Source organism: Somniosus microcephalus, chromosome 3, assembly GCF_052327205.1.
Source record: "Somniosus microcephalus isolate GS21.2 chromosome 3, FLI_Smic_1.0, whole genome shotgun sequence".
NCBI lineage: Eukaryota > Metazoa > Chordata > Chondrichthyes > Squaliformes > Somniosidae > Somniosus > Somniosus microcephalus.
This window is the reverse complement of record NC_140989.1, coordinates 162,147,573-162,172,668: the sequence shown is the minus strand read 5'-3', so window position 1 is coordinate 162,172,668 and position 25,096 is coordinate 162,147,573. Positions and strand designations below refer to the sequence as shown.

Below are 25,096 nucleotides of genomic sequence, written 5' to 3'. Positions count from 1 at the left end.
TTATCAACAGAAAAGATCGTTAACTACATTGCATCCTGTGCATATGTGTAATAGTGCCGACATATTCTCTTCATAGCTTACAGATATTTGTATGAGGCTTGAATCCCGAGAGGGCTATATCCAGGAGCTAAAGGCAGAAGTTGAAAGCTACAAGGTAGACAACACAAGGCAGGCATCTCTTATTGGTTGCTTGAGAGAAAGGATTCTGGAATCTGAGGAGGAGTCTGGAGCACTTCTTACATCAAAGACTCAAGCAGAAGTAACTCTGCAGGTCTTACAAAATGAAAACAGGGAACTCCAACAGAGGAATACAGAGTTCGAGACAAAACTCAGGTAGGCTTCTTCCTGAGCTTAAAAAACACATTCACTGACCTTATCTTCTCTGTTATTTTTTTAGAACTGAAAATAATGAGTGCATCTGTATGTATCCAGGCACATACTGGATTTCAGACAGACGCTACCACTGTCATAATTTCTATATCCAGTGAAACTACTCATTTTTCTACTGTCCGTCACGATCAAGTAGATTTTCTGAGCCTCTGTTCCCAACGTGGAGTGTTGCCTGATGGGAGCGCGGATTAGAGAATTGTGCTCAGGGTTATTGAAATTAAATGACCAGTAAATAAAAGACTGTTTTATCTTTTGTTTTGTGTTCTATATACTTTAGAAGCCACATTAAGTTGAAAGAGAGAGAGAGAGAGACAGTGTCTTTCCTCAACCTAATTTTAGTTGAGTTTTTGTAAAAAGCACAATATAAATTTTGAAGAAAACCAAAAGCCTCTAATGTTGTCAGCTGTGCATTGATGACACATAGGCAATGTAAACTTTCTAATAACTCACACCTGTGAGACATAGGGACAGACATTCCTAGCATCGTTCCTCATCCTAACTTGATTTACTTTTTAAGACTGCAGATAAATTGAATTTGTATGAAAACTGATAGGAGAGAGGGGGAATAGGGTAAACTAGCCACTGGCCTCTTGGAAAAACAAGTGGGAATAAGGTGGGGGCATAGATACAGAGATAAGGATGAGATGAATGAAAGCACAACAAGGGATTGGGAGGATACAGAGGTTGAGCAGGTAGTTCAAAGGAAAAGAGGTAGAGATAGCAATGTGAGTGAATAGGAATAGCAGTGGAATGAGGGAATGGTAGGAAGAGAAGGGGTAGTAGATAAGTGAAGGGATCGGGGATGTGATGTGAGTGAGGGGGTAGGAGACACGTGTGATGGGGAGAGGATGGGAATGTAGTAATTGAGAGCCACATTAGCTCCACAATTCACCACTGGAAAATACAGCTTTCCCATGCCACGCCATCCCCACAACCACCTCCCACCTGAAAGGAAAGAGAGAAAAAGATAGAAGAGAGAAGCAGAAAAGGACAGAAAAAAAAGCAAAGAGAAGCTTTAAGGGGAAAGAAGCAGAAGAGAGAGACTGAGCCAGAAGAGGAGAGAGAGAAAGACCATCTCAAAGACAACAGAGGCAGTAAGAGTGCGACCATATTCTCCGACTTACCGTATGATCCACCAGTACTACAGATATCACAGATACATATTATAGAGTCATAGGGGGAGAAATTCAGTATCGCCCCATTTGGAGCGCAATTATCGTCCGGGCACAAAGTTTAGCGCCTGGTGCTAATTATTGCCTCCGACTGCAAACTTGGCTTTTATCACACCTGGAGGTGATTGAAGCACTAAATCAGCCGCTTCACAACTGTCTTAAGGCGCAAAGGCCGAGGAGCGAGGCGCTACCTCAGAGCGCTGGTGAAGCTGATGTGATGTCAGTCAGCAATGGAACACAGACACAATGGCGCCAGCCAGTTCTTAAAGGGGAGGGTCGATCTTGCTCTCCATCCACATCCTGCTCATTGCAGCCTTGAATCTTTGCCTAGAGAGACCTGTACATCAAATCTGCTGGAAAGAACAATGGAGAGACCCAGGGAAAGAGCTCAGAGTGCAGCCCCCATAGTTTCTTCTAAATCGATACAAGGAAGGGCAAATCAAAATTAACCTGCAAAGTACTGCTCAGTACCCAAAACTCCTTCACACAGCGTTGAATCTCTCCAGAAGTCTCTCTCTCTCTCTCTCTCTCTCTCTCTCTCTCTCAATGCGTGGTGCAAAAATGTCACCAACAAAAAAAGGCAGGAAGCGTTTGCCATTAAATAGCGCTCCCCCAGTCCCTTCCTGGCTGCAAAACGCTCCCCTCAACCTGTCATTGCTAGCAGCAGGCAGTAAGGCAGTGGGCACCACTCAATATCCGGTCCGGGGCACTACCGGAGCGTTGCACACTCGACTGACGTCACGATCTGCTGGCGCAGGAGATCGTGGCGGTAGTGTTTAGTGCTGCCGCAAAATGTCTAGTTAATTTCGTGAGTGGCGCAACCATCGCCGCGCACGGGCGCCAGTTGCTTTGCGCCCCATTAGCGCCCTCTTAAAGCACTAACGGGAGGCGCAAACCAACTGAATTCCACCCCCCCCGCCCCGAGTGTCTTCGCTTCCACCACTTCCGTCGGCAGCGAATTCCAGGTCCTTACCACTCAATGCGTAAAAAAGTTTTTCCTCACATCCCCCCTGTATCTCTTGCCCAAAACCTTAAATCTTGTACCATCAACTAGTGGGAACAGCCTTTCCCCATCTAGCCTATCCAAACTCGTCATAATCTTGTACACCTCTATCAAATCACCCCGCAACCTCCTTTGCTCTAATGAAAATAAATCCAGCTTCTCCAACCTGTCCTTGTAGCTAAGATCCCCCATCCCCGGAACCATTCTGGTAAATCTCCTCTGCACCCTCTCAAGGGCCTTCACATCCTTCCTAAAGTGACCAGAACTGGACGCAGTACTCCAGTTGTGGACTAACCAGTGCTTTATAAAGGTTCAGCATAACTTCTCTACTTTTGTACTAAAAACCTCTATTTATGAAGCCCATATGCTTTGTTAACCACTCTCTCAGTATGTCTTCAGGGACCTATGCACATTAACTCCCAGGTCCCTCTGTCCCTGCACACTCTTTAAAACTGTCCCATTAAGTGTATATTGCCTCTCCCTGTTCCTTCTGCCAAAATGCACCACCTCACACTTCTCTGTATTAAATTCCATCTGCCACTTGTCTGCCCATTCTGCTAGCCTTTCTATGTCCTGTTGCAGTTGATTGGTATTATCTGTAGTGTATGTACCTTTAAGGGGAGAACTACTTTTTACAGCTCCTGTATACTGTAGTACCGGCAGTGACCACACCTGTATATAAACCCTGAGTAGGGATTTGTACTATTAGTTTTAGAGTAACCCTCATCCAGTAAACACCTGTTGATTGTTCCTCTGCAGTCTCTGTCTATTTCTTGAAGGACACCATACACCAAGATTCACGGATTTAACATTATCCTCACTGTTTGCCACTCCCCCAAGTTTGGTGTGATCGGCAAATTTAGAAATTCTGCTCTGTATTCCAATATTCAGGTCATTTATATGTATCAAAAAAAGGCAGTGGCCCCAGCACTGACCCTTGGGGAACACCACTGTCTACCATCCTCCAGTCTGAAAAACAGCCATTTACCACAACTCGTTGTTTTCTGTCCTTAAGCCAATTCCTTATCTAAGCTGCCACTGACCAACCTATTCCATGAGCCATTATATAGAGCAAAAAGATGCATATATAAGATCTAGATGTAAATGATATACTGTATAATCATTTTGTCACGTTCAATAGAATTATCAGTTGACATTGGAATTATGTATGTAGACATGATTATACTTAAATAGCCAAAGACCTGATTTAAAAACATTAACACACTTAACGTTCTGTCATTTCTTAATATTTGACTTGTCAGGAAGTATTTAACAGAGTGGGATGAGGTCAAGCAGGAAGACACCAGAAGAATGAAAGAGTCTGACGAATTTCTGGTGAAGCTCACCCGTGCCATTAATCTGGATTGTAGAGGAGCGGAACATAATCTGGATTTCCTTGTGTCACAGGTATCTAGATCATACTTTACTGCAAGGGGCCAATATCCCAGATAATGGTTAAGCAGACTATCTCACCAGCCAGAATTCACATCCGCTCCAGGGAGCTAAATGACTAGGAACAGAATAATGAACAGAAAAAAACCCAGAGTCTAGGGTTGGGGGGGGAGAAATTGGGTACTTTAGCGCCTCTGGGGGGTGCTAATGGGCGTTATTGGCTTTGTGACCGGGCGCGGTGATAGTACCGACGCCCGCGAAATTGACGTGGAGATTTGCGGCAGCGGTAACCACTAGCATCGCCCCGATAGCACCCCGGGACCCGAATTTCGGTTCCGTCCCCTGCAGCATCGCCAGGCGACAACACCGACAGCTGCAGGAGGCGTTGTTCGAGGGGCCGGGAGCTTTGGAGATGCAAATAAAAGGAGAAAAATTTTAACAACGGTGCAATTGATTTTTTTCAATTGCTCCTGGACCATGATCGATTAGCCCAGCACCCTGCTGGAGTGTGTGGGGTTGATTGGGCCAGATAGCCGCTGCCGTCGGGGACCAGCTAACTGGTCCCAATGCAGAACCTGCAGCGGTGACCCTTCCCTTTAAGGGAGGGAAGGAATCTCGGATTGCGGCAGTGCTGCACGGGACCTTGTGCAGCGCTGCACCACTACCGCCCCGCCTGCGTCCTTTAGCTCTCCAGGAAGAAGGTGCAGCGCTTGATTTAGCGCTCCACTTCCTACCTGGAGCGCAAACACCGAATTTTGCAGAAACTGGGAATCATTAGCACCCGACACTAAGTTTCCCAGCTTTCAAAACTTAGCGCCCCAAACGGGACGATACTGAATTTCTCCCCCTTAACTTCTTACTCTTTGGCAAGCTGCTGAAGTTTATTTTAGAAGATTGATAATGTCCTATTCCTCACATCACAAGGACTTCCAGCAGGTTATAATGAACAATAACGAAGCCTGAGATCAAACAGTTGGAACATTCTCACTCGCGCTGTCAAGACATGGAGATTTCCGTGTTCGTTTGGAATGAAAAGTACGAGATCAAGTCTGTCATTTATCAGTGATAAGGTTTCTTTTTAATTCATATGAGGGATTATTTCACTGAGGGCAGGGAAAGGACTAGCAGCTCCCTGGCTCATCGGATTTGTACTACAGTCACAGGCTCTGAGTGGGGAAACCGTGCTCATGGACTGTGGTTCGCAGCAATGAACCACAAGCTATCCCTATGGGACAGACCTGGTTCTGGGATCAGAGTACAGTCTCCACCACTTACACAGTCCCCACTTATCCCGGACAGCCACCTATATCGGGGCAATGGCACTAACCATTTACCATTTCCATGGGCATCAATTAAAAAGGCTCCACTTTAAATAGTATTAATATGTTTCGGGCAGTTCAAGCAGCTGTTCACACCTTGTTAAAGTACGATTACCTGTCATTAAATCCTTTCAGGCAGCCCCAAGTGACAAAGCCTGCTGAAACTCGTGCTGCGTTTACTACAAATGAAGCTCATGCAGATTTTGGCAAAGTCCGACCTTGAGTTGAGTTCCAAGGTCATTTAACTTGCTATGTGTTGTTACCAAGGGGAGGCAATGGGTTAAGAAACATTAATCTCACACACACACATTATTCACAGGGAAATAAATTGGTTGCAGTTTATTTCAACTTTATCTAGAATGTTGGCTTCTGATAAAATGGGATAGGGTAGTCGTAGATTAAAAGATGGGCTCCCATGGTAGTTCAGGTAGTGTAGAGTTTTTCTAATTCATATTGTCTATGGATTTTTTTTTTAAGTCACAAAGTTTAGATGGATATGTAATATATACAGACACAAATCAAGGTATAAAAATAATAACTTGCATTTATATAGCACCTTTAACGTACTAAAAGATGACACAAAACTTGGAAGTATAGTGAACAGTGAGGCAGCTAGTGATAGACTTCAAGAGGACATAGACAGGCTGGTGGAATGGGCAGACACGTGGCAGATGAAATTTAATGCAGAAAACTGCAAAGTGATACATTTTGGTAGGAAGAACAATTAGAGGCAATATAAACTAAAGGGTACAATCCTAAAGGGGGTGCATGAACAGAGAGACCTGGGGGTATATGTGCACAAATCATTGACGGTGGCAGGGCAGGTTCAGAAAGTGGTTGAAAAAGCATACGGGATCCTGGGCTTCATAAATAGAGTACAAAAGCAAGGAAGTTATGATGAACCTGTAGGAATGTCTAGTTCCTATCCAAAAGACTGAGGTACACTCAGGCGATCAAATAAACGAGGTTTAATGAAAACGAACAGAGTTTAACGGATAACTACAGGAGAACATCGAATATAGGTCTAGTCAGTTCGGAGGCTCCACGAGGACTACTTGGGCGGTCCCGTGGCTGACGTATTGACGTTTTTCTCGCCGGTGGGGGATCACGTGATGAACGGCGTGACGTCATCGCGTTTACCCGCGCTAGTAAAGTGATCGTGCTCTGTACATGTAAACAGTGAAAACAAAGATACAGACTCAGGCTGTAGCTAACATATTATTAAAGGGAATTACATACAATTGATCGGAGTCCCTTAGTGGCTCCGCCACATGCGCCCCCCCAGAATTGTCTTTAATAGCAAAAGTAAAATGGCGAGGAGGCCTGACAAGCCTGTCAGATCGACTTCTGTAGCCTTGAAGTGGAAGCTGATGGACGGCGGGCAAGCTGGCGGGCGGTTGCGTTTGATCTGGCACGGCGACTGTGGGCGGTCGGCCACGTTTCGGCGGTTGTGCGATCTCGACTGGGCGGTCAAGGTTCAAGTGAGCCGGCTTCAACCGGTCAACCGAAATGTGGTCCGGTTTACCTCCGATATCGACCGAAAAAGTTTTGTCTTCCGGCTCTATCACGTGGAAAGGACCAGTGTAAGGGGGTTTGAGCGGATCCCGATGAGCGTCGTGGCGGATAAACACATAGTCGGCGTTCTTCAGCTCAGCTGGGACGTGGGAGCTCTGCAAGCCGTGATGTGACGTAGGCACTGGAGCGAAACTTCTGGCCGCCTCCTGGTGGCTGATGAGCTGCTGGGATGTGGACCATGGCTCTGTTGGAGTCGGCAGGAAAACCCCTGGTATGTGTAGCGGCTGGCCATATACGAGCTCCGCCGAGGACGATTGAAGATCTTCTTTAGGCGCCGTACGAAGACCCAAAAGGACCCATGGAAGCCTGTCCACTCAGCCCGCGCCTTGAAGGCTGGCTCGCAGTGCGGCTTTGAGTGACCTGTGGAATCGTTCGCACAGGCCGTTCACCTGTGGATGGTAGGCAGTGGTGTGATGTAGCTTGACGCCGAGCCCCTGAGCCACAGCGTTCCAGAGCTCAGAAGAAAACTGCGGCCCACGATCAGACGAAATGTCCGCCGGTACCCCGAAACGGGCGACCCAAGAGGAGATGAATGCACTGGCGGCGTCTGCGGAAGTGGTGGATGACGAAGGAACCGCTTCCAGCCATCGAGTGGTGCGGTCCACCATTGTAAGAAGATGAGTAAACCCGTGCGAAGGCGGAAGTGGCCCCACCAGGTCCACATGCACACGATCAAACCTATGTTCCGGAACAGCAAAAGTGGCCAATGGAGCCTTGACGTGACGCTGCACCTTGGCCTTTTGGCAGACCACACAGGTGTTGGCCCAGTCGCGAACATCCATTTGCATGCCCCGCCACACGAATTTGGACGACATCAGCCATTGCGAGGCCTTCATCCCAGGGTGCGACAACCCGTGTATGGCATCAAAAACTTTTCGGCGCCAGGCGACCGGCACGATAGGGCGAGGATCTCCTGCGGAGACGTCGCAGAGTAGCGTAGTGCCCGCGGCATGGAATTTGACGTCGGCTGCTTGGAGGCTGGAGGGGTTGGTTCTGTAAGATTGGACTTCCAGATCCGAGGCTTGATTCGCAGCCATGAGGGCATAGTCGATGCCGAGCTGGACTGCATGAACGGTCGCGCGGGAGAGGCAATCCGCCACCAGGTTGTCTTTACCGGACACATGCTGAATGTCAGTGGTGAATTCTGAGATAAACGTCAACTGACGTTGTTGCCGAGCTGACCACGGTTCGGCGGTCTTGGCCATAGCGAACGTTAGTGGCTTATGGTCCACAAAAGCCGTGAACGGATGTCCCTCTAGCAAGAACCGGAAATGGTGGATGGCCAGAAAAAGGGCCAGCAACTCCCGGTCAAACGTGCTGTACTTCAGTTCATTTCGCCGTAGTGGACGGCTGAAAAACGCCAGCGGTTGCCACGTCCCATGCACCCACTGTTCCTGCACTGCGCCGATGGCGTAGTCTGACGCGTTGGTGGTAAGGGCGATGGTGGCACCTGGCAGCGGGTGCGCTAGCATTGTTGCATTGGCTAAGGCGCCTTTTGTGTCGACGAACGCCCGGTCCATGTCGACCGTCCAGCTAATCGGATCCTTGCCGGACTTGCCCTTGAGGGCCTCGTACAGGGGCTGCATGAGCAGAGCTGCATTAGGGACGAACCGCTGATAAAAATTTACCATCCCGAGGAACTCCTGCAGGGCCTTGATGGTCTGCGGGTGCGGGAACGAAGTAGCTGCCTCCACCTTCTTTTGCAGGGGAATTGCGCCGTCCGATGTGATGCGATGGCCTAAGAAATCAATCTGCTGCAGGCCGAACTGGCACTTGGCCGGTTTGATGATCAAGCCGTGTTGACTGAGGCATCTAAAGAGGGTGCGTAAATGGCAGATGTGCTCCTCTTTATTAGGGCCGGTGATGAGGATGTCGTCGAGGTAGACGAATAGAAACTTGAGGTCCCGAAGCACGGAGTCCATCAAGCACTAGAAAGCCTGTGCAGCGTTCTTTAATCCAAACGGCATCTGCAGAAATTCAAACAGGCCGAATGGGGTGATGACTGCAGTTTTCGGGACGTCTTGCGGGTGTACAGGGACCTGGTGGTAGCCACGGACAAGGTCGACTTTTGAAAAAATGGTATTTCCTGCCAAATGGGCAGAGAAATCCTGAATATGAGGGATCAGGTACTGATCAGGAGTAGTGGCGTCGTTCAGGCGTCGGTAGTCGCCGCAAGGCCGCCATCCGCCGCCAGGTTTCAGAACAATGTGGAGAGGCGAAGACCAGGGACTATTCGACGGGCGAATAATCCCCAGCCGCTCCATCGTGTCGAACTCCGCTTTCGCAGCCGCGAGCTTGCCAGGTTCGAGGCGCCGGGCCCGTGCGTAGACCGGGGAGCCAGTAGCGGTGATGTGATGTTCGACAGCATGTTTCGTGGCCGTGGAAGAGAAAATGGGTCTGGTCAGGTTTGGGAAATCTCCGAGGAGGCGAGTGAAGTCATCCGGAGGTGGGAACGCACAGGAGACAGTGCGCGACACGGCGTTACCGCGGTGGCACAGGGTGGAGTGAAAAGTAGCCGCATTGATCAACCAGCGGTGCCGTACATCCACCAGGAGGCCGTTGGCACACAAAAAATCCGCCCTGTGGATGGCTTGAGAGACTTTGGCCGTGATGAAATCCCAGTAAAACTGCTGGCCGCCGAAGCACACCTGGACCCGCCATCTTCCGAAGGTCCGAATGGCCCCGCCATTAGCCGCCTGGAGGGAGGGGCCGTGCCCCCTGGCTTGTAGATCAAGATTTGACGCGGGTAGGATGCTACACTGCGCCCCGGTGTCGCAGAGGAAACGTCGACCAGATCGGGAGTCGGTGATGGAGGAGTTTTCCCGAATTACCAATTGCCATCGCAGCCACGGGGCGCTCGTTATAACTGGTCCTCTTTCGACAGGGTTGCTGCTGTTTTTTTTTTGAGCGAAAAGCTGCAGGGAGGGCGGCAGCATCTTGCTTTCACGCCAAAACGGGCGTGGTAGAAGCACAACCCCGCAGGTTGAGGGGCTGGAGCGGTGTCCGTGGGGGATGGGCGCCTCGTGGCAGCACAGTACTGCTGTGTCACCGCGAAGATCTTGTCCGCTTCGGCAGCCAGCTCTGCGCAGTCTGTGACTTCCGACCTGGCTAGGGCAGCCTGAACTTGCTCCGGTAGCTGGCTGAGGAATAACTCCCTGAAGAGGAAACATTCCGGTTCGCAGCCCAGGAGCGTGAGCATTTGGCTCATGAGCTCGGACAGCTTGGAGACCCCGGGGCCGGGCATAGCGAGCAGCCGGCGGGCGCGCTCCGACTTCGTGAGCCCGAAGACCTGTAACAACCGCGCCTTTATCGTTTCATACTTGCGATCTTCTGGTGGATTACCAAGCAGGCTGATGATCCGCGAGGCTGTGGCGCTGTCGAGGGCGGAGACCACGTAATAGTAACGGGTCTCATCCGCAACGATGTTCCTGATTGCGAACTGGGCTTCAGCCTGGATGAACCACGTGGCTGGCTGTTGCTCCCAGAACTGTGGTAGCTTCAAAGCAACGGCGTTCGATTCCATGTTCAGTAACTTCTGCGAAAACCGTTCTCAAAAGTCGGGGTCACCAATGTAGGAATGTCTAGTTCCTATCCAAAAGACTGAGGTCCACTCAGGCGATCAAATAAACGAGGTTTAATGAAAAGTAACAGAGTTTAACGGATAACTACAGGAGAACATCGAATATAGGTCTAGTCAGTTCGGAGGCTCCACGAGGACTGCTTGGGCGGTCCCGTGGCTGACGTCATGACGTCATCATGTTTTTCCCGCCGGTGGGGGATCACGTGATGAACGGCGTGACGTCATCGCGTTTACCCACGCTATTAAAGTGATCGCGCTCTGTACATGTAAACAGTGAAAACAAAGATACAGACTCAGGCTGTAGCTAACATATTATTAAAGGGAATTATATACAATTGATCGGAGTCCCTTAGTGGCTCTGCCACAAACCTTTATAAAACACTGGTTCGGCCTCAACTGGAGTATTGTGTCCAATTGTGGCACTGCACTTTAGGAAGGATGTGAAGGCCTTAGAGAGGGTGCAGAAAAGATTTACAAGAATGGTTCCTTCAGTTACGTGGCTAGACTGGAGAAGCTGGATTGTTTTTAGAGCAGAGAAGGTTGAGAGGAGATTTGATGGAGGTGTTCAAAAACATGAGGGGTCTCGACAGAGTAGATAGAGAAAAACTGTTCCCATTGACGGAAGGGTTGAGAACCAGAGGACACAGATTTAAGGTGATTGGCAGAAGAACCAAAGGTGACATGAGGGAAAACTTTTTTACGCAGCGAGTGGCTAGGATCTGGAATGCACTGCCTGAGAGGGTGGTGGAGGCAGCCTCAATCGTGGCTTTCAAAAGGGAATTGGGTAAGTACCTGTAGGAAAAAAAATTGCAGGGTTACGGGGAAAAGGTGGGGGAGTGGACGAGCTGGAGTGCTCTTGTAGAGAGCCGGCACAGGCTTGACGGACCGAATGGCCGCCTCCTGTGCTGTAACCATTTTATGATTCTATGAAAACGTCACAAGTCGCTTCACAGAAACGTTATCAGACAAAACTTGACATCGAGCCACATAAGGAGATATTAGGACAGGTAACCAAAAGTTTGGTCAAAGAAGTAGGTTTTAAGGAGCGTCTTCAAGGAGGAGAGAGGGAGGCGGAGAGGTTTAGGGAGGGAATTTCAGTCAAGGACCTAGGTGGCTGAAGGCGTGGCTGCCATTGGTGGAGTGGTTAAAATCGGGGATCCGCAAGAGGCCAGAATTGGAGGAGCGCACAAAATAAAGAGTAAATGAAAGGATTCAAGAAACCAGGTGGTGGGTTTGCAGTCTAGGCCTCTTCATTTCAAGTTGCTTTATTCAAATTATCTGATAATTCACATTTTTAGCACTAAATTCTAACTATATGATTTACATTGCTTGATTCAAATTATTGGATCATTTTAAATGCAAAAAATGACTGAACTATCAGAAGTGGACTGTTCTTCACCAAAATAAAAAATGACCGCACACCCTTCCTCTGAAGTGGGCTTGACCCTGACAAGCCATCTCAGAGCAGTAATTTAGAGGTCAGGGATAGGACATCAGATGCGAAGTAAGAGGACTGAAGGAATATTAGGGTGTTTACCACCATCTGGGATTAGTAATTCTACCTTTGCTTTAAAATTTGTTTTATTTTGCTTGCCAGTTTTTCTCTCCTGACCTAAAGTTGCTAACTCTTTTCTGGGGTCAGTGTGCTCCAGTCAACCTCTTGTATCTTGCCAAACCAGCCATTACGCATTTGTGAGCCTTGTACTGAGTCTGTTGCAACCCTGTCTAGAATGAGCTAACTCAACCCAGATCATAGGATTATAGGAAATATTAGACGAAAAAATACCAAGGTCCATCGAGTTCACCTTCTACCATCCTGTTTGTTGCATAATACCATGATAATGGTGCTGTTGACGAATCATAGCAAACAATCTCTATCAATTATTCTACAACAGACTCAGACATGAGGTGAGTAAAGCCCCAGTGTTGGAGAGCTTTGGGAACCATAGGTCAAAAGTCACCTGTTCCTCCCAAGCATGGAACACGTAACCACAGGAAATGTCTCAAATTATTCATATATACTGTATCCCAAAATTTTATTTTTGGAAATAAATCTCTCTAATTTGCATGTGAATGAATCAATACTAACTGCTTTCACCATCTCCCTAGGGACTCTGTTTCATAGATTGATCACTCGCTCACTGAAATATTGTTTTTGCAGATTAGTTTTGAATTTACCTCCCTTCAATTGCAGGCTGTGTCCTCTGGTTCCACTGTTCTGGACAGGTGAAACAGCTTGTCATGGTCTACATTATCTAGTCACTTTAGAATCCTAAATACAGCAAATCACCTCTCAACCTTCTCTTTTCCAGTAAGAACATGCTTAATTTACATAATTGCTCATAATCCAAACCTTCCATCCCCTCAGTCATTCTGGTTACTCTCCTTTGTAACAGAGATTGGACCTGGGATCCTCCTGGTCAAAATGGCTTAGTTATGTAACTGGACAAGCTCACCGACACATCAGACTTTAAACAGGAATGGAAAGGCAGACATTACCAGGCTTTGCTGGTGGCACGGAGTCTCACTAGACACAAGTGTGGCCCTGATCCTGCATCTAGCAAGGCCTCGCGTCGAACATAGGGACTGGAGTAGGCCATTCAGCCCCTCAAGCCTGTTCCGCCATTCAGTCAGATCATGGCTGCTCTGTACCTCAACTCTATTTACCTGCCTTTGTTCCACATCCCTTAATACCCTTATCCAACAAATATCTGTCAATTTCAGTCTTGAAAAGTTCAATTGACCCCAGCATCCACAGTGTTTTGGGGAGAGAGTTTCAAATTTCCACTAACCTTTGCATGAAAAAGTGCTTCCTGATTTCACTCCTGAATGGCCTAGCTCAAATTCTAAGATTGTGCCCCCTTGTTCTGGATTCCCCACCAGAAGAAATAGGTCTGTGTTTCTACTCTATCGAATCATTTTGTCATTTTAAACTGGGGAGTCTAGAACCAGGGGTCACAGTCTCAGAATGAGGGGTCAGCCCCCATTTAGGACTGAGATGAGGAGAAATTTCTTCACTCAGAGGTTGGTGAATCTTTGGAATTCTCTGCCCCAAAGGGCTGTGGAGGCTCAGTCATTGAGTATATTCAAGACAGAGATCGATAGATTTTTGAATATTAAGGGAATCAAGGGGCTGGATTTTCCAAGCCCTATGGAGGCGGGACTGCCGGTAAATTAGCAGAAAGTGGGGGTGGATGGCAAACCCGCCCCCATTGCAATCGCATTGAGTTTAAGCAGACTTTGCTAAGTGGCAGAAAAAGTCTTTTAAGTGCATTTACTGAATTTTAGTGAGTAAAAAAGTGAATTATTTGAAGTAAGTTTAATTTTTTTAGAGTAAATTAAGCTGTTGGGGAGTTGAAACCGGAAGTAGAATCCGGGTATAAAAAGGGCGGGCTTAGTGCGGTAGCGCTGAGTGCGGTCGCATTGAGTGTAAGTAGAGTTTGGTAAGTGGCAGAGTTCGGGCAAGTGGGAGGTGAGGGGGTGCTTGTTGCTCTGGTTTGCTTCCCTCTCTCAGGCTAATCCAACACTGCGGACGTGGAGCAGTGAGACAACTCAACCGGATAGGTCCCCCAGACAGCTTCCACGAGGGAGGTTGGTGATCAACTGGTTGGTAGGTTCTCTCCCTTTTCTTCTATACCTTTAAGTTGGTAAGTTCTATTAAATAGTGGTGTAATATTATCATCTATATCGGGGCAGAGGGTCTTCATAACTAATAATAAGAAATTTAATTAATTACACAGATATGGGTGAACAGGTGATGTGTCACTGTTGCGAAATGTGGGAGCTGGTGGACCCCATTGAGGCTCACGGTGATTACATTTGCGATAAGTGTTTGCTGCTAGAGGAACTCAAGCTCCATGTTAAAGAGCTTGAGACCGAGCTTCAGACACTGCGACACATCAGGGAGGGGGAGAAGTTCCTGGACTCTCTGTTTCAGGAGGTGGTCACACCTATGAAATTAATTACTGCAGATGTAGTCCGTGGTCAGGGACAGGGTGGTGTGACTACGAGTGAGGAAGGTACAGGGATCCAGGATGTAGTGTTGAAGGAGCCGCAGCCCTTGCTCTTGTCAAGCAGGATTGAGGTTCTTACTCCCTGTGAGGGCAGGAGCGGGGATTGCAGGGTGGATGAGCAACCTGGCCACAGCACCGTGGTGCAGGGGGCCATTCAAGTGGAGGGAGTAAAAAGAAATGTTGTAGTGGTAGGGGATAGTATCATTAGGGGGATAGATAAGGGTTCTCTGCAGTCAAGAGCGGGAGTCCCGAAGGCTGTGTTGCCTGCCCGGTGCCAGGGTTAAGGACATCTCTTCTGGGCTGGAAAGAAACTTGGAGGGGGAGGATCCAGTTGTCGTGGTCCATGTTGGTACAAACGACGTAGATAGGACAAGGAAGAAGGTTCTGTTAAAGGAGTATGAGCAGCTAGGGGTCAAATTAAAAAACAGAACCTCAAGGGTAATAATCTCTGGGTTATTACCTGAGCCACGAGCGAATTTGGCTAGGATAAATAAAATTAAAGAGTTAAATGCGTGGCTCAAAGACTGGTGTGGGAGAAATGGGTTTTGCTTCTTGGGACACTGGCACCAGTACTGGGACAGGAGGGAGCTGTTCCGTTGGGACGGACTCCACTTGGCCAGTGCTGGGACTAGAGTCCTGGCGAATCATATAACTAGGGCTGTAGAGAGGGCTTTAAACTAATTAGTGGGGGGGAGGTTTCTAGAGAGCAAATAACAGAAATGACAACGGAGAAGGTCATAGACTTAGGTAGCAGTGGGGAAATTAAAAAACAACGTGTCAGGAAGGGACAGAAGGTATGGAGTAAAAGGTAAAGTAGTAAAAGGGGAAAAAACAGAACTAAGTGTCACAAAACATATTTGAAAGTTCTTTATCTGAATGCACGTAGCATTCATAACAAAATGAATGAGTTAACGGCACAAATAACTACATATGGGTATGATCTTGTGGCCATTACAGAAACATGGCTGCAGGGTGACCATGACTGGGAATTAAACATACCAGGTTATTTAACAATCAGGAAGGACAGGCAGGAAGGGAGGGGAGGTGGGGTGGCTATGTTAATAAAGGAAGGAATCACTATAATACAGAGAAATGATATTGGGTCAAAGGAGCAGGATAGTGAAACAGTTTGGGTAGAGATAAGGAATAATAAGGGGAAAAAAACACTAGTGGGTGTAGTCTATAGGCCTCCGAACAGTTGCAATTCTGTTGGACGGAGTATTAATCAGGAAATAGTTGAGGCTTGTAATAAGGGAACAGCTATAATTATGGGGGATTTTAACTATCATATTAACTGGACAAATCAAATTGGGCAGAGCAGCCTTGAAGATGAGTTCATTGAGTGTATTAGGGATGGGTTTCTTGAGCAGTATGTAACTGAACCGACCAGGGGGCAAGCAACCTTAGATTTGGTCCTGTGTAATGAGAGAGGATTAATTAAAAATGTCCTAGTAAAGGATCCCCTTGGAATGAGTGACCATAACATGGTTGAATTCCATATTCAAGTAGAGGGTGAGAAGGTTGGATCTCAAACAAGCGTGCTGAGCTTGAATAAAGGAGACTATGAAGGTATGAGAGCGGAATTGATTAGAGTGGACTGGGAAAATAGATTAAAGGGTAAGACGGTACATGATCAGTGGTGTACATTTAAGGAGTTATTTTACAACTTCCCAAAAAAATATATTCCACTGAGGAAAAAAGGGTGTAAAAGAAAAGATAGCCATCTGTGGCTAAGTAAAGTAATTAAGGATAGTATCCGACTAAAAACAAGGGCATATAAGGTAGCCAAATCTAGTGGGAGGATAGAAGATTGGGAAGTCTTTAAAAGACAGCAAAAAGTAACAAAAAGATTGATTAAGAAAGGGAAGATAGATTATGAAAGTAAATTAGCAAAAAATATAAAAACGGATAGCAAAAGTTTCTATAGTTATATAAAAAGAAAAAGGGTAGCTAAAGTAAATGTTGGTCCCTTAGAGGATGAGACCGGGAAATTAATGGTGGGAAACATGGAGATGGCAATAATGCTGAACAAATATTTTGTATCAGTCTTTACGGTAGAGGACACTAAGAATATCCCAACACTGGACAAACAGGGGGCTCTAGGGGGAGAGGAGCTAAATACGATTAAAATCACTAAGGAAGTGGCACTTGGTAAAATAATGGGACTTAAGCCGGATAAATCCCCTGGACCTGATGGCTTACATCCTAGGGTCTTGAGGGAAGTGGCGGTAGGGATTGTGGATGCATTGGTAATAATTTTCCAAAACTCCCTGGACTCAGCAAAGGTCCCGGCAGATTGGAAAACTGCTAATGTAACACCCTTATTTAAAAAGGGTAGTAGGCTGAAGGCTGGAAACTATAAACCTGTTAGCCTAACATCTGTGGTTGGTAAAATGTTAGAGTCCATTATTAAGGAGACAGTAACGGGACATTTGGATAAACATGATTTAATAGGACAAACTCAGCATGGTTTCATGAAGGGGAAGTCATGTTTGACAAATTTGCTTGAGTTCTTTGAGGAAGTAACATACAGGGTGGATAAAGGAGAACCAGTGGGCGTAGTGTGTTTAGACTTCCAAAAGGCATTTGACAAGGTGCCACACAAAAGATTATTGCTCAAGATAAAAAATCACGGGATTGGGGGTAATATTCTGGCGTGGGTGGAGCATTGGCTCTCTAACAGAAAGCAGAGAGTTGGGATAAATGGTTCATTCTCAGACTGGCAATCAGTAACTAGTGGTGTTCCGCAGGGGTCAGTGCTGGGTCCCCGACTCTTTACAATCTATATTAACGATTTGGAGGAAGGGACCGAGTGTAACATATCAAAATTTGCAGATGATACAAAGATGGGAGGGAAAGTAGTGAGTGAGGAGGACATAAAAAACCTGCAAAGTGACATAGACAGGCTAAGTAAATGGGCAGAGATTTGGCAGATGGAATACAATACTGGAAAGTGTGAGGTTATGCACTTTGGCAGGAAAAATCATAGAGCAAGTTATTATCTTAATGGCAAGAAACTGGAAAGTACTGTAGTACAGGTAGACTACCCTTTATCCGGACTTCCGAAAACCGAAACCCTCTAAAAACCGAAGGTTTTTTCGTTCATCGTAAGTCGTGCGTACGAACGAAAAAACCTTCGGTTTTTAGAGGGTTCCGGTTTCGGAAGTTCGGATAAAGGGTAAGTCGTGCGCACGACCCCCCGCCGACCCCCCCGCGGACCCCGCCCACCCCGACAACTGCCGACCCACCCGCGGACCCCGCCGGCCCCGACAACCGCCGATCCCCCCCCGCGGACCCCGCCAGCCCCGACAACCGCCGGCCCCGACAACCGCCGACCCCCCCGCGGACCCCGCCGACCCCGACCCCCGCCGACCCCGACTGACTTACGCTGAGCGTCAGCGTAAGTCGTGCGCACGACCCCCCGCCGACCCCCCCGCGGACCCCCGCCGACCCACCTTCCGAAATCCGAAATTCTCCTTTATCCGAAACTCGGCTGGTCCCGAGGTTTTCGGATAAAGGATAGTCTACCTGTACAAAGGGATCTGGGGGTCCTGGTGCACGAAACTCAAAAAGTTAGTATGCAGGTGCAGCAAGTGATCAAGAAGGCCAATGGAATGTTGGCTTTTATTGCTAGGAGGATAGAATATAAAAGCAGGGAGGTATTGCTGCAGTTATACAAGGTATTGGTGAGACCGCACCTGGAATACTGCATACAGTTTTGGTGTCCATACTTAAGAAAAGACATACTTGCTCTCGAGTCAGTACAAAGAAGGTTCACTCGGTTAATCCCGGGGATGAGGGGGTGGTCATATGAGGAGAGGTTGAGTAGATTGGGACTCTACTCATTGGAGTTCAGAAGAATGAGAGGCGATCTTATTGAAACATATAAGATTGTGAAGGCTCTTGATCGGGTGGATGCGGTGAGGATGTTCCCAATGATGGGTGAAACTAGAGCTAGGGGGCATAATCTTAAAATAACGGGCTGCTCTTTCAAAACTGAGATGAGGAGAAACTTCTTCACTCAGAGGGTGGTAGGTTTGTGGAATTTGCTGCCCCAGAAAGCTGTGGAAGCTACATCATTAAATAAATTTAAAACAGAAATAGATAGTTTCCTAGAAGTAAAGGGAATTAAGGGTTACGGGGAGCGGGCAGGAAATTGGACATGAGTCTAGGTTCGGAATGGTCATGGCCCTGTGGGTAGTGGAGCGGGCCCAGGGGCCGTGTAGCCTGGTTCTGCTCCTACTTCTTGTGTTCTAATTCTGTGTTAGATTTCAGGAGATGGTTTTATTGCTGTTCCTGGCTGGGGTGGAGATCGCCTTTACAGAAGGTAAGTACTGTAGAAAATATAGGGACAGAGTGATCTCCTGGAAGAGTTTCGATCGCCTAGATGGGTCGGAGAGGAATTTCCCAGATTTTTTCTCCCAAATTGGCCATTGGGTTTTTGATCTGGTTTTTCGCCTCTCCCGGGAGATCACATGGGTTCGGGTGGGATGGAGAGTGATAGAAGATTTGAGGTTAGGATCAGATCAGCCATGATCTTATTGAATGGTGGAGCAGGCTTGAGGGGCCGATTGGCCTACTCCTGCTCCTATTTCTTATGTTCTTATGTTCTTATCCCACCTCCGTGCCCACTTGCCAGGAGGCGGGAAGATGTGCAGCTTCGGGTCCCGTCTCCTGGAGGCGGGAAAGGCTTTTAATCCTTTTAACTGCCTGTTAACAGGTAGTTAACAGGCAGAAAAAAGGATTAGTGCCATTTTACCTTCACAGGTGAAGGCTTCCCGACCTCGGAGAACCCCGCCGGGTTGGAGGAGACGTGGAGGAGGTCCAGGGTGGTCGGAGGCACCTGGAAGTAAGATGTAGAGGTGAGTGATGGGTGTAAGTGTGGAGTGGTAAGTATGCAAGGTGAGTGATTAGTTTAAAAAAGTGTTCACTTACCTTTTTTTCCTTCTATAGCCTTTAGCCGTGCTGGATCGGGAGAGCGGACATCCACCTTGTCAATTTCAGGTAATGGCTAATGGACCCTCCGATCCATCAGACATCTGAAATTTACTTATTTTCAATGTTTGTTGAGTCCTCACCACAAAGACTCATCAAACTAAAGAGAATGTCAGTGTTTGACAGCATGTCTGACGTTGACGTGATCTGTCAGTGACTTCTTCCCTAATTGGCTTGCTGAGCCTGCAGGGTGGGCTTAACAAGCTCAATCAGGGCAAAATCCCTCTGAATGGTTAGGCGAGGATGGAGAGGGGGACATTGACACGGCAATCAGCAGTCCCGCCTCCAACTCACCTCCATTGACAAAATCCAGCCCAAGGGATATAGAGCTAGTGCAGGAAAGTGGAGATGAGGTAGAAGATCAGCCATAATCTTATTGAATTGCGCAGGTTCAAAGGGCCATATGGCCTACTCCTGCTCCTATTTCTTATGTTCTTATTTTGTTTAAACACCTCGATTAGATCATTCCTCAACCATCTAAACTCAAGGAAATACAACAACAACAACAACTTGTATTTGTATACCACCTTTAACGTTGCAAAAGGTCCCAAAGTGCTTCACAGGACCGTTATAATACAAAATTTATAACCAAGTTTATACAATCTGTCCTCATATAATTTAATTCATAAAGCTCTGGTATCATTCTGGTGAATCTGCACTGCACCCCCTCCAAGGCCAATATATACTTCCTGAGGTGCATTGCTTAAAACTGAACGGAGTTCTCCAGATGGGGTCTGACCAAGGCTCTGTTTCCTTCCCTTGGTAGTCCAGCTCCGTTGAGATAAAGCCCAACTTTTCCAGAGGCTTTATGATATCAGTCCTATTAGGTTTATATGGGTTCAACAAAATGATACGGCAATAATAATGAATGGGGAATAACTCACATGTGGCACAACTTTGCCATCCAGTAACGCCAAGGACAGTGCAGTACTCTCTGTGACCTAGTTAAACACCTTTGCAGGCAGCAAGAGACAGACCGCAGGTCCTCCTAAGTGGCTGACCTACCTAGTGCACTAATACGAGTCGTGTGCACAGGGGCACTGTGTTTTGGTCCAACATTGTCCTCTGCACTACCTCAACTGCCACGATTTCCTGTAACATTTTGGGGCTTTTATAAATAAGGCCGGGGAGGGATTTGTTTTAATTCATGTTATTGATATAATTTCAGATTCAGCTTACAAAGGAATAACATCCAGATATACACAAGCCATTTAGGATGGTTGGGACCCCAGATGGAACAGGCATCATCGACATCAGTTTGTTTATTTTCACATGCTAGATTAGCTTTGAAATAATGAGAGCTGTTAAAGGGCTGGATTAAGCAGCTCTCTCCATTATGATAGAATGGTTTTGATTCAGTATACCTTGCAGGGGGCTTAGCTGAACAGACATGAAGATGGCACAAGCTTCCTCGTCAAGGGGACAGCTTTTCATTGAAGGTGGTAATTATGATTGGCAGCTCAGTGGAACAATCCTTGACACCCAGAGTTGAGGGGTCAGAGTATATTCCCTGCTTCTCTCACTCCCTCTGGAGGGACAGTCAAAGAGTGAGAGAGACAAAGGGGGGAATTTTAACACCCCCCCATGATCGGTCCTCCCTCCGTCCAAATTGCCGGTCTGACACCCCCCATCAACTTCTGATCTTTCCCAGTTGCCTAATGGTCCCTGGCTGCGGCGTTCTCTGCTGGCTTTCCCACCTGGAAGCCGGCCAGCCTGTCGAGCTGGCTGGCTGCTGGGGTGGAAATGGAGTAAAATCCGTGTTCCCGGGATTTCCGGGTTTCTCTCCCAGCAACCGCGCTGCCCCGCTCCCTCGCCACCTCACCGTAACTATTGGGGCCAGAGTCTCGTCAGGTGGGCTTCACTGCAGAAACCCTAGAATTACCATGTGTGCCACAGTGAGAAGCTGTCATGCAGAACTGCACAGGTGTGGGTTGTGGACTCCACCGCTGGACCTTGCAAGATCATTCAACAAACCCAAGTGACTGCAGATAACCTCATGCTCAGATAGTAACCATCTTTTAAATGAGACACAAAACCCTGACCAGCAGAAGCTAAAATGTGCACGCAGTATATTTTCCTAAACAATATCATATTTCTTCAGTCTAAGCCACTCGGTTCCTTAAAACTATCGCTGACTTTGGTGAGATTTCAGGTATGTTACAAAGCGAGATACTACTTTATGATGCATTTTCCTTCATAGGTCGGAGAATTGTACAAGGAGAGCACCAGGAAATATTGCCAGATTACAAGCCTTGAGGAGACTATTGGTGCCCATGACATGGAGTCAAAGGCTAGCCGTGAAACTATCATGAGACTCGTGTCTGAGTTGGGAAGGGAGCAGAAAGCTGTTGCCTCCTATGTGCAGGAATTGGAGACCCTTCGTAAGGTATGTAGAAGCTGACCGTGGCTTTGTCTAATTAATTAGACTGAATAATAAGAAACTTGTGAAACCATAATTGGAAATTCAGCATGGATAAATAAAATATAAGAAGTGGAGGGGCTGACTGTAGTGTTCAGCAAAGGGGGTTTCTGATCTTAGTCGTCTATTAAGGGGAGATGCAGAGTTGAGGCCATGACTTTTTGACTCATATATTCTACCATCTTGGCATAGACTTTGACCTTGTGAAGAGTGACCTCCATGGCACTGGAATGCCCTTTCTGAAAAAAGATGCCACTGTGGCGGAACCACCAGAGGATTACGGACAATTGTATATAATTCCTTTTACAGCAATGTAGTACAGCTGGGGGCTGCACCTTTAATGTATCTGTTAACTGTACTAGGGCTTCTTTCCTGTACTCCACGCGATGACGTCATGCCGTCCGTCACGTGATCTCTCAACGGTGGGAAGAACGTGATGACGTCATGACGTCAGAGCTCAGAACCTTCTAGCAGTAGAGCTCGGAACCTGCTAGCAGTTGAGCTCGGAACCTGCTAGCAGTTGAGCTCGGAACCTTCTAGCAGTTTCCAGAGAGGCTTTCAAGCAGACCAGACCTATTTGCATTGTATCCTACAGTTTCCTGTACAGCTTCGTTTGTTCATTAAATTTTATTGTTTTTGATTTTCTGAGTCGATCTCAATTCTTCGGCTAGGAACCCCAGTTCCTACATTGGTGACCCCGATTTCTTCGAACAATTTTCGTTGAAGTTACATCATGGACACGAACGCCGTCACCCTCAAACTGCCGCAATTTTGGGAGCAACAACCAGCCACGTGGTTTTTCCAGGTGGAAGCCCAATTTGCAATCCGGGGAGTAGCAGCGGATTCGACCCGTTGTTATTATTACGTGGTCTCCGCCCTCGACAGCGCCACGGTCTCGCGGGTCGTCAGCCTCCTTGAGAGTCCACTGAACGATGGCAAGTACGAAGCTTTAAAAGCACGTTTACTGCAGATTTTCAGTCTGTCCAAGTCGGAGCGCGCTCGCAGACTTATCGCCATGCCCGGCCTCGGGGACTCAAAACCCTTAGAGCTCATGAGCCAAATGCTCACGCTTTTGGGCTCGGAATCGCAATGTTTTCTGTTCCGCAAGCTGTTTCTCTGTCAACTACCAGAGCCAGTACAGACGGCCTTGGCCAATTCCGCGATCACGGATTGTGCTGAACTCGCCACGGAAGCGGATAAAATATTCACCGTCTCACAACAATCTTGTGCAGCCACAAGGCGCCCATCCCCCACAAGAGCGAATCCGACTCCTCCTCCTGCAGGCTGGTGTGCATACCACGCTCGTTTCGGCGCAAAGGCCATAAATTGCCGTCCGCTCTGCAGTTTCTCACCAAAAAAAAAAACCTACCTCAAACCAGCGGTTTCTGAGAAGATCAATAAGGCCTAAGGGACGCGCCGGAGTTGCGATGGCCGTCGGGTCCGCAGGGAAACTCCTATACATTACAGACTCCCTGTCAGGGCGACGTTTTCTCTGTGATACTGACTCCCAGTGCAGTATCCTACCAGCGTCGAAGCTAGATCTTCAATCCGGCGGTCAAGGTCCCCCCCTCGAGGCAGCCAATGGTGCGGTCATTCGCACGTTCGGAAAGCGTAGGGTCCAGTTGAGTTTTGGCGGCCAACGTTTTGTTTGAGAGTTCATCACGGCGAAAGTCTCACAGGCCATCCTGGGGGCAGATTTCTTCTGCGCAAACGGGTTTCTCGTCGACGTCCGACACCGCCGGCTAATCAGTGCCTCCACTTTTTACTCGGTCCCCTGCCACCGAAGCACCGCGATGTCTTGGTCAGTTGCCTGTGCAGTCCCATCTCCAAATGAGTTCTCTCGTTTTCTCAGTGAGTTCCCTGAGCTCAGCAGGCCCACATTTTCTTCTTCAGTCGCGCGGCACGGTGTGGTGCACCACATTACCACGACAGGATCCCCCGTTTATGCGAGAGCTCGAAGGCTGGAACCCGGCAAACACGCGGCCGCCAAGGCGGAGTTCCATACAATGGAACGCCTGGGTATTATTCGACGTTTGAATAGTCCTTGGTCCTCGCCATTACACATTGTTCCTAAGCCGGGCGGCGGATGGCGACTACAGACGCCTGAATGAGGCTACCACACCGGATTGGTACTCAATTCCTCACATTCAGGATTTTTCGGCCCATCTGGCAGGGAATTCCATCTTTTCCAAAGTAGACCTCATCCGAGGCTATCATCAAGTGCCTGTGCATCCTCAGGACGTCCCCAAAACTGCCGTCATCACACCTTTCGGGCTCTTTGAGTTCCTTCGTATGCCGTTTGGGCTGAAGAATGCAGCACAAGCCTTCCAACATCTCATGGATTCCGTGTTGCGCGATCTGCCGTTCATCTTCATCTACCTAGACGACATCCTTATTGCCAGTAACAGCACGAAAGAACACATTACGCACTTGCGTACCCTTTTTTCTCATCTCAGCCAACATGGCCTTATTATCAACCCGGCCAAGTGCCAGTTTGGGTTGCACAGCATTGATTTCCTGGGACACAGAATCACCTCAGAAGGCGCCGTCCCGCTGGCCACGAAGGTGGAAGCAGTCACCTCGTTCCCTCTTCCTCAGACCATCAGGGCCCTCCAGGAGTTTCTGTGAATGGTCAATTTTTATCATTGGTTCGTCCCCAAGGCGGCATTGTTGATGCAACCTTTGTATGAGGCCCTCAGAGGTAAATCGGGCAAAGACCCGATCGATTGGACACCCCAGATGGACCAGGCTTTCCTCGACACTAAGAACGCTTTGGCTGCTGCGACCATGTTGGTACATCCCCTTCCGGGCGCAACCATTGCCCTTACCACCGACGCATCTGATTATGCCATCAGGGCAGTACAGGAGCAGTGGGTCGACGGCACATGGCAACCACTGGCTTTCTTCAGCCGCCAATTGCGGAAGAACGAACGCAAGTATAGTACTTTTGATAGGGAGTTGTTGGCATTGTTTCTGGCCATCCGCCATTTTCGCTTCCTACTGGAAGGACGCCCATTCACGGCTTTTGTAGACCACAAGCCACTTACTTTTGCGATGGCCAAGACAGCGGAACCATGGTCGGCACGGCAACAACGTCATCTTACGTACATATCTGAATTTACAACCGACATACAACATGTCTCGGGCAAAGACAACCTGGTGGCGGATTGTCTCTCCCGCGCCCAGCTCCACACATTACACCTGGGAGTCGACTATGTTGGTTTGGCAAAAGAACAGA

General features: G+C 47.8%; 1 protein-coding gene across 3 annotated transcripts in view; it reads left to right on the top strand.

The window, feature by feature from the left end:
- Nucleotides 1-25,096, top strand: part of ccdc170 (coiled-coil domain containing 170) — a 164,101-nt gene that overhangs the window by 20,233 nt on the left and 118,772 nt on the right. For all 3 annotated transcript variants that reach the window (XM_085981822.1, XM_085981821.1, XM_085981823.1), the window contains 3 exons: nucleotides 77-333; nucleotides 3,828-3,972; nucleotides 21,640-21,825. In XM_085981822.1, the coding sequence (XP_085837948.1) occupies nucleotides 77-333; nucleotides 3,828-3,972; nucleotides 21,640-21,825 (588 nt within the window). The remainder of the gene's footprint in view (nucleotides 1-76; nucleotides 334-3,827; nucleotides 3,973-21,639; nucleotides 21,826-25,096) is intronic.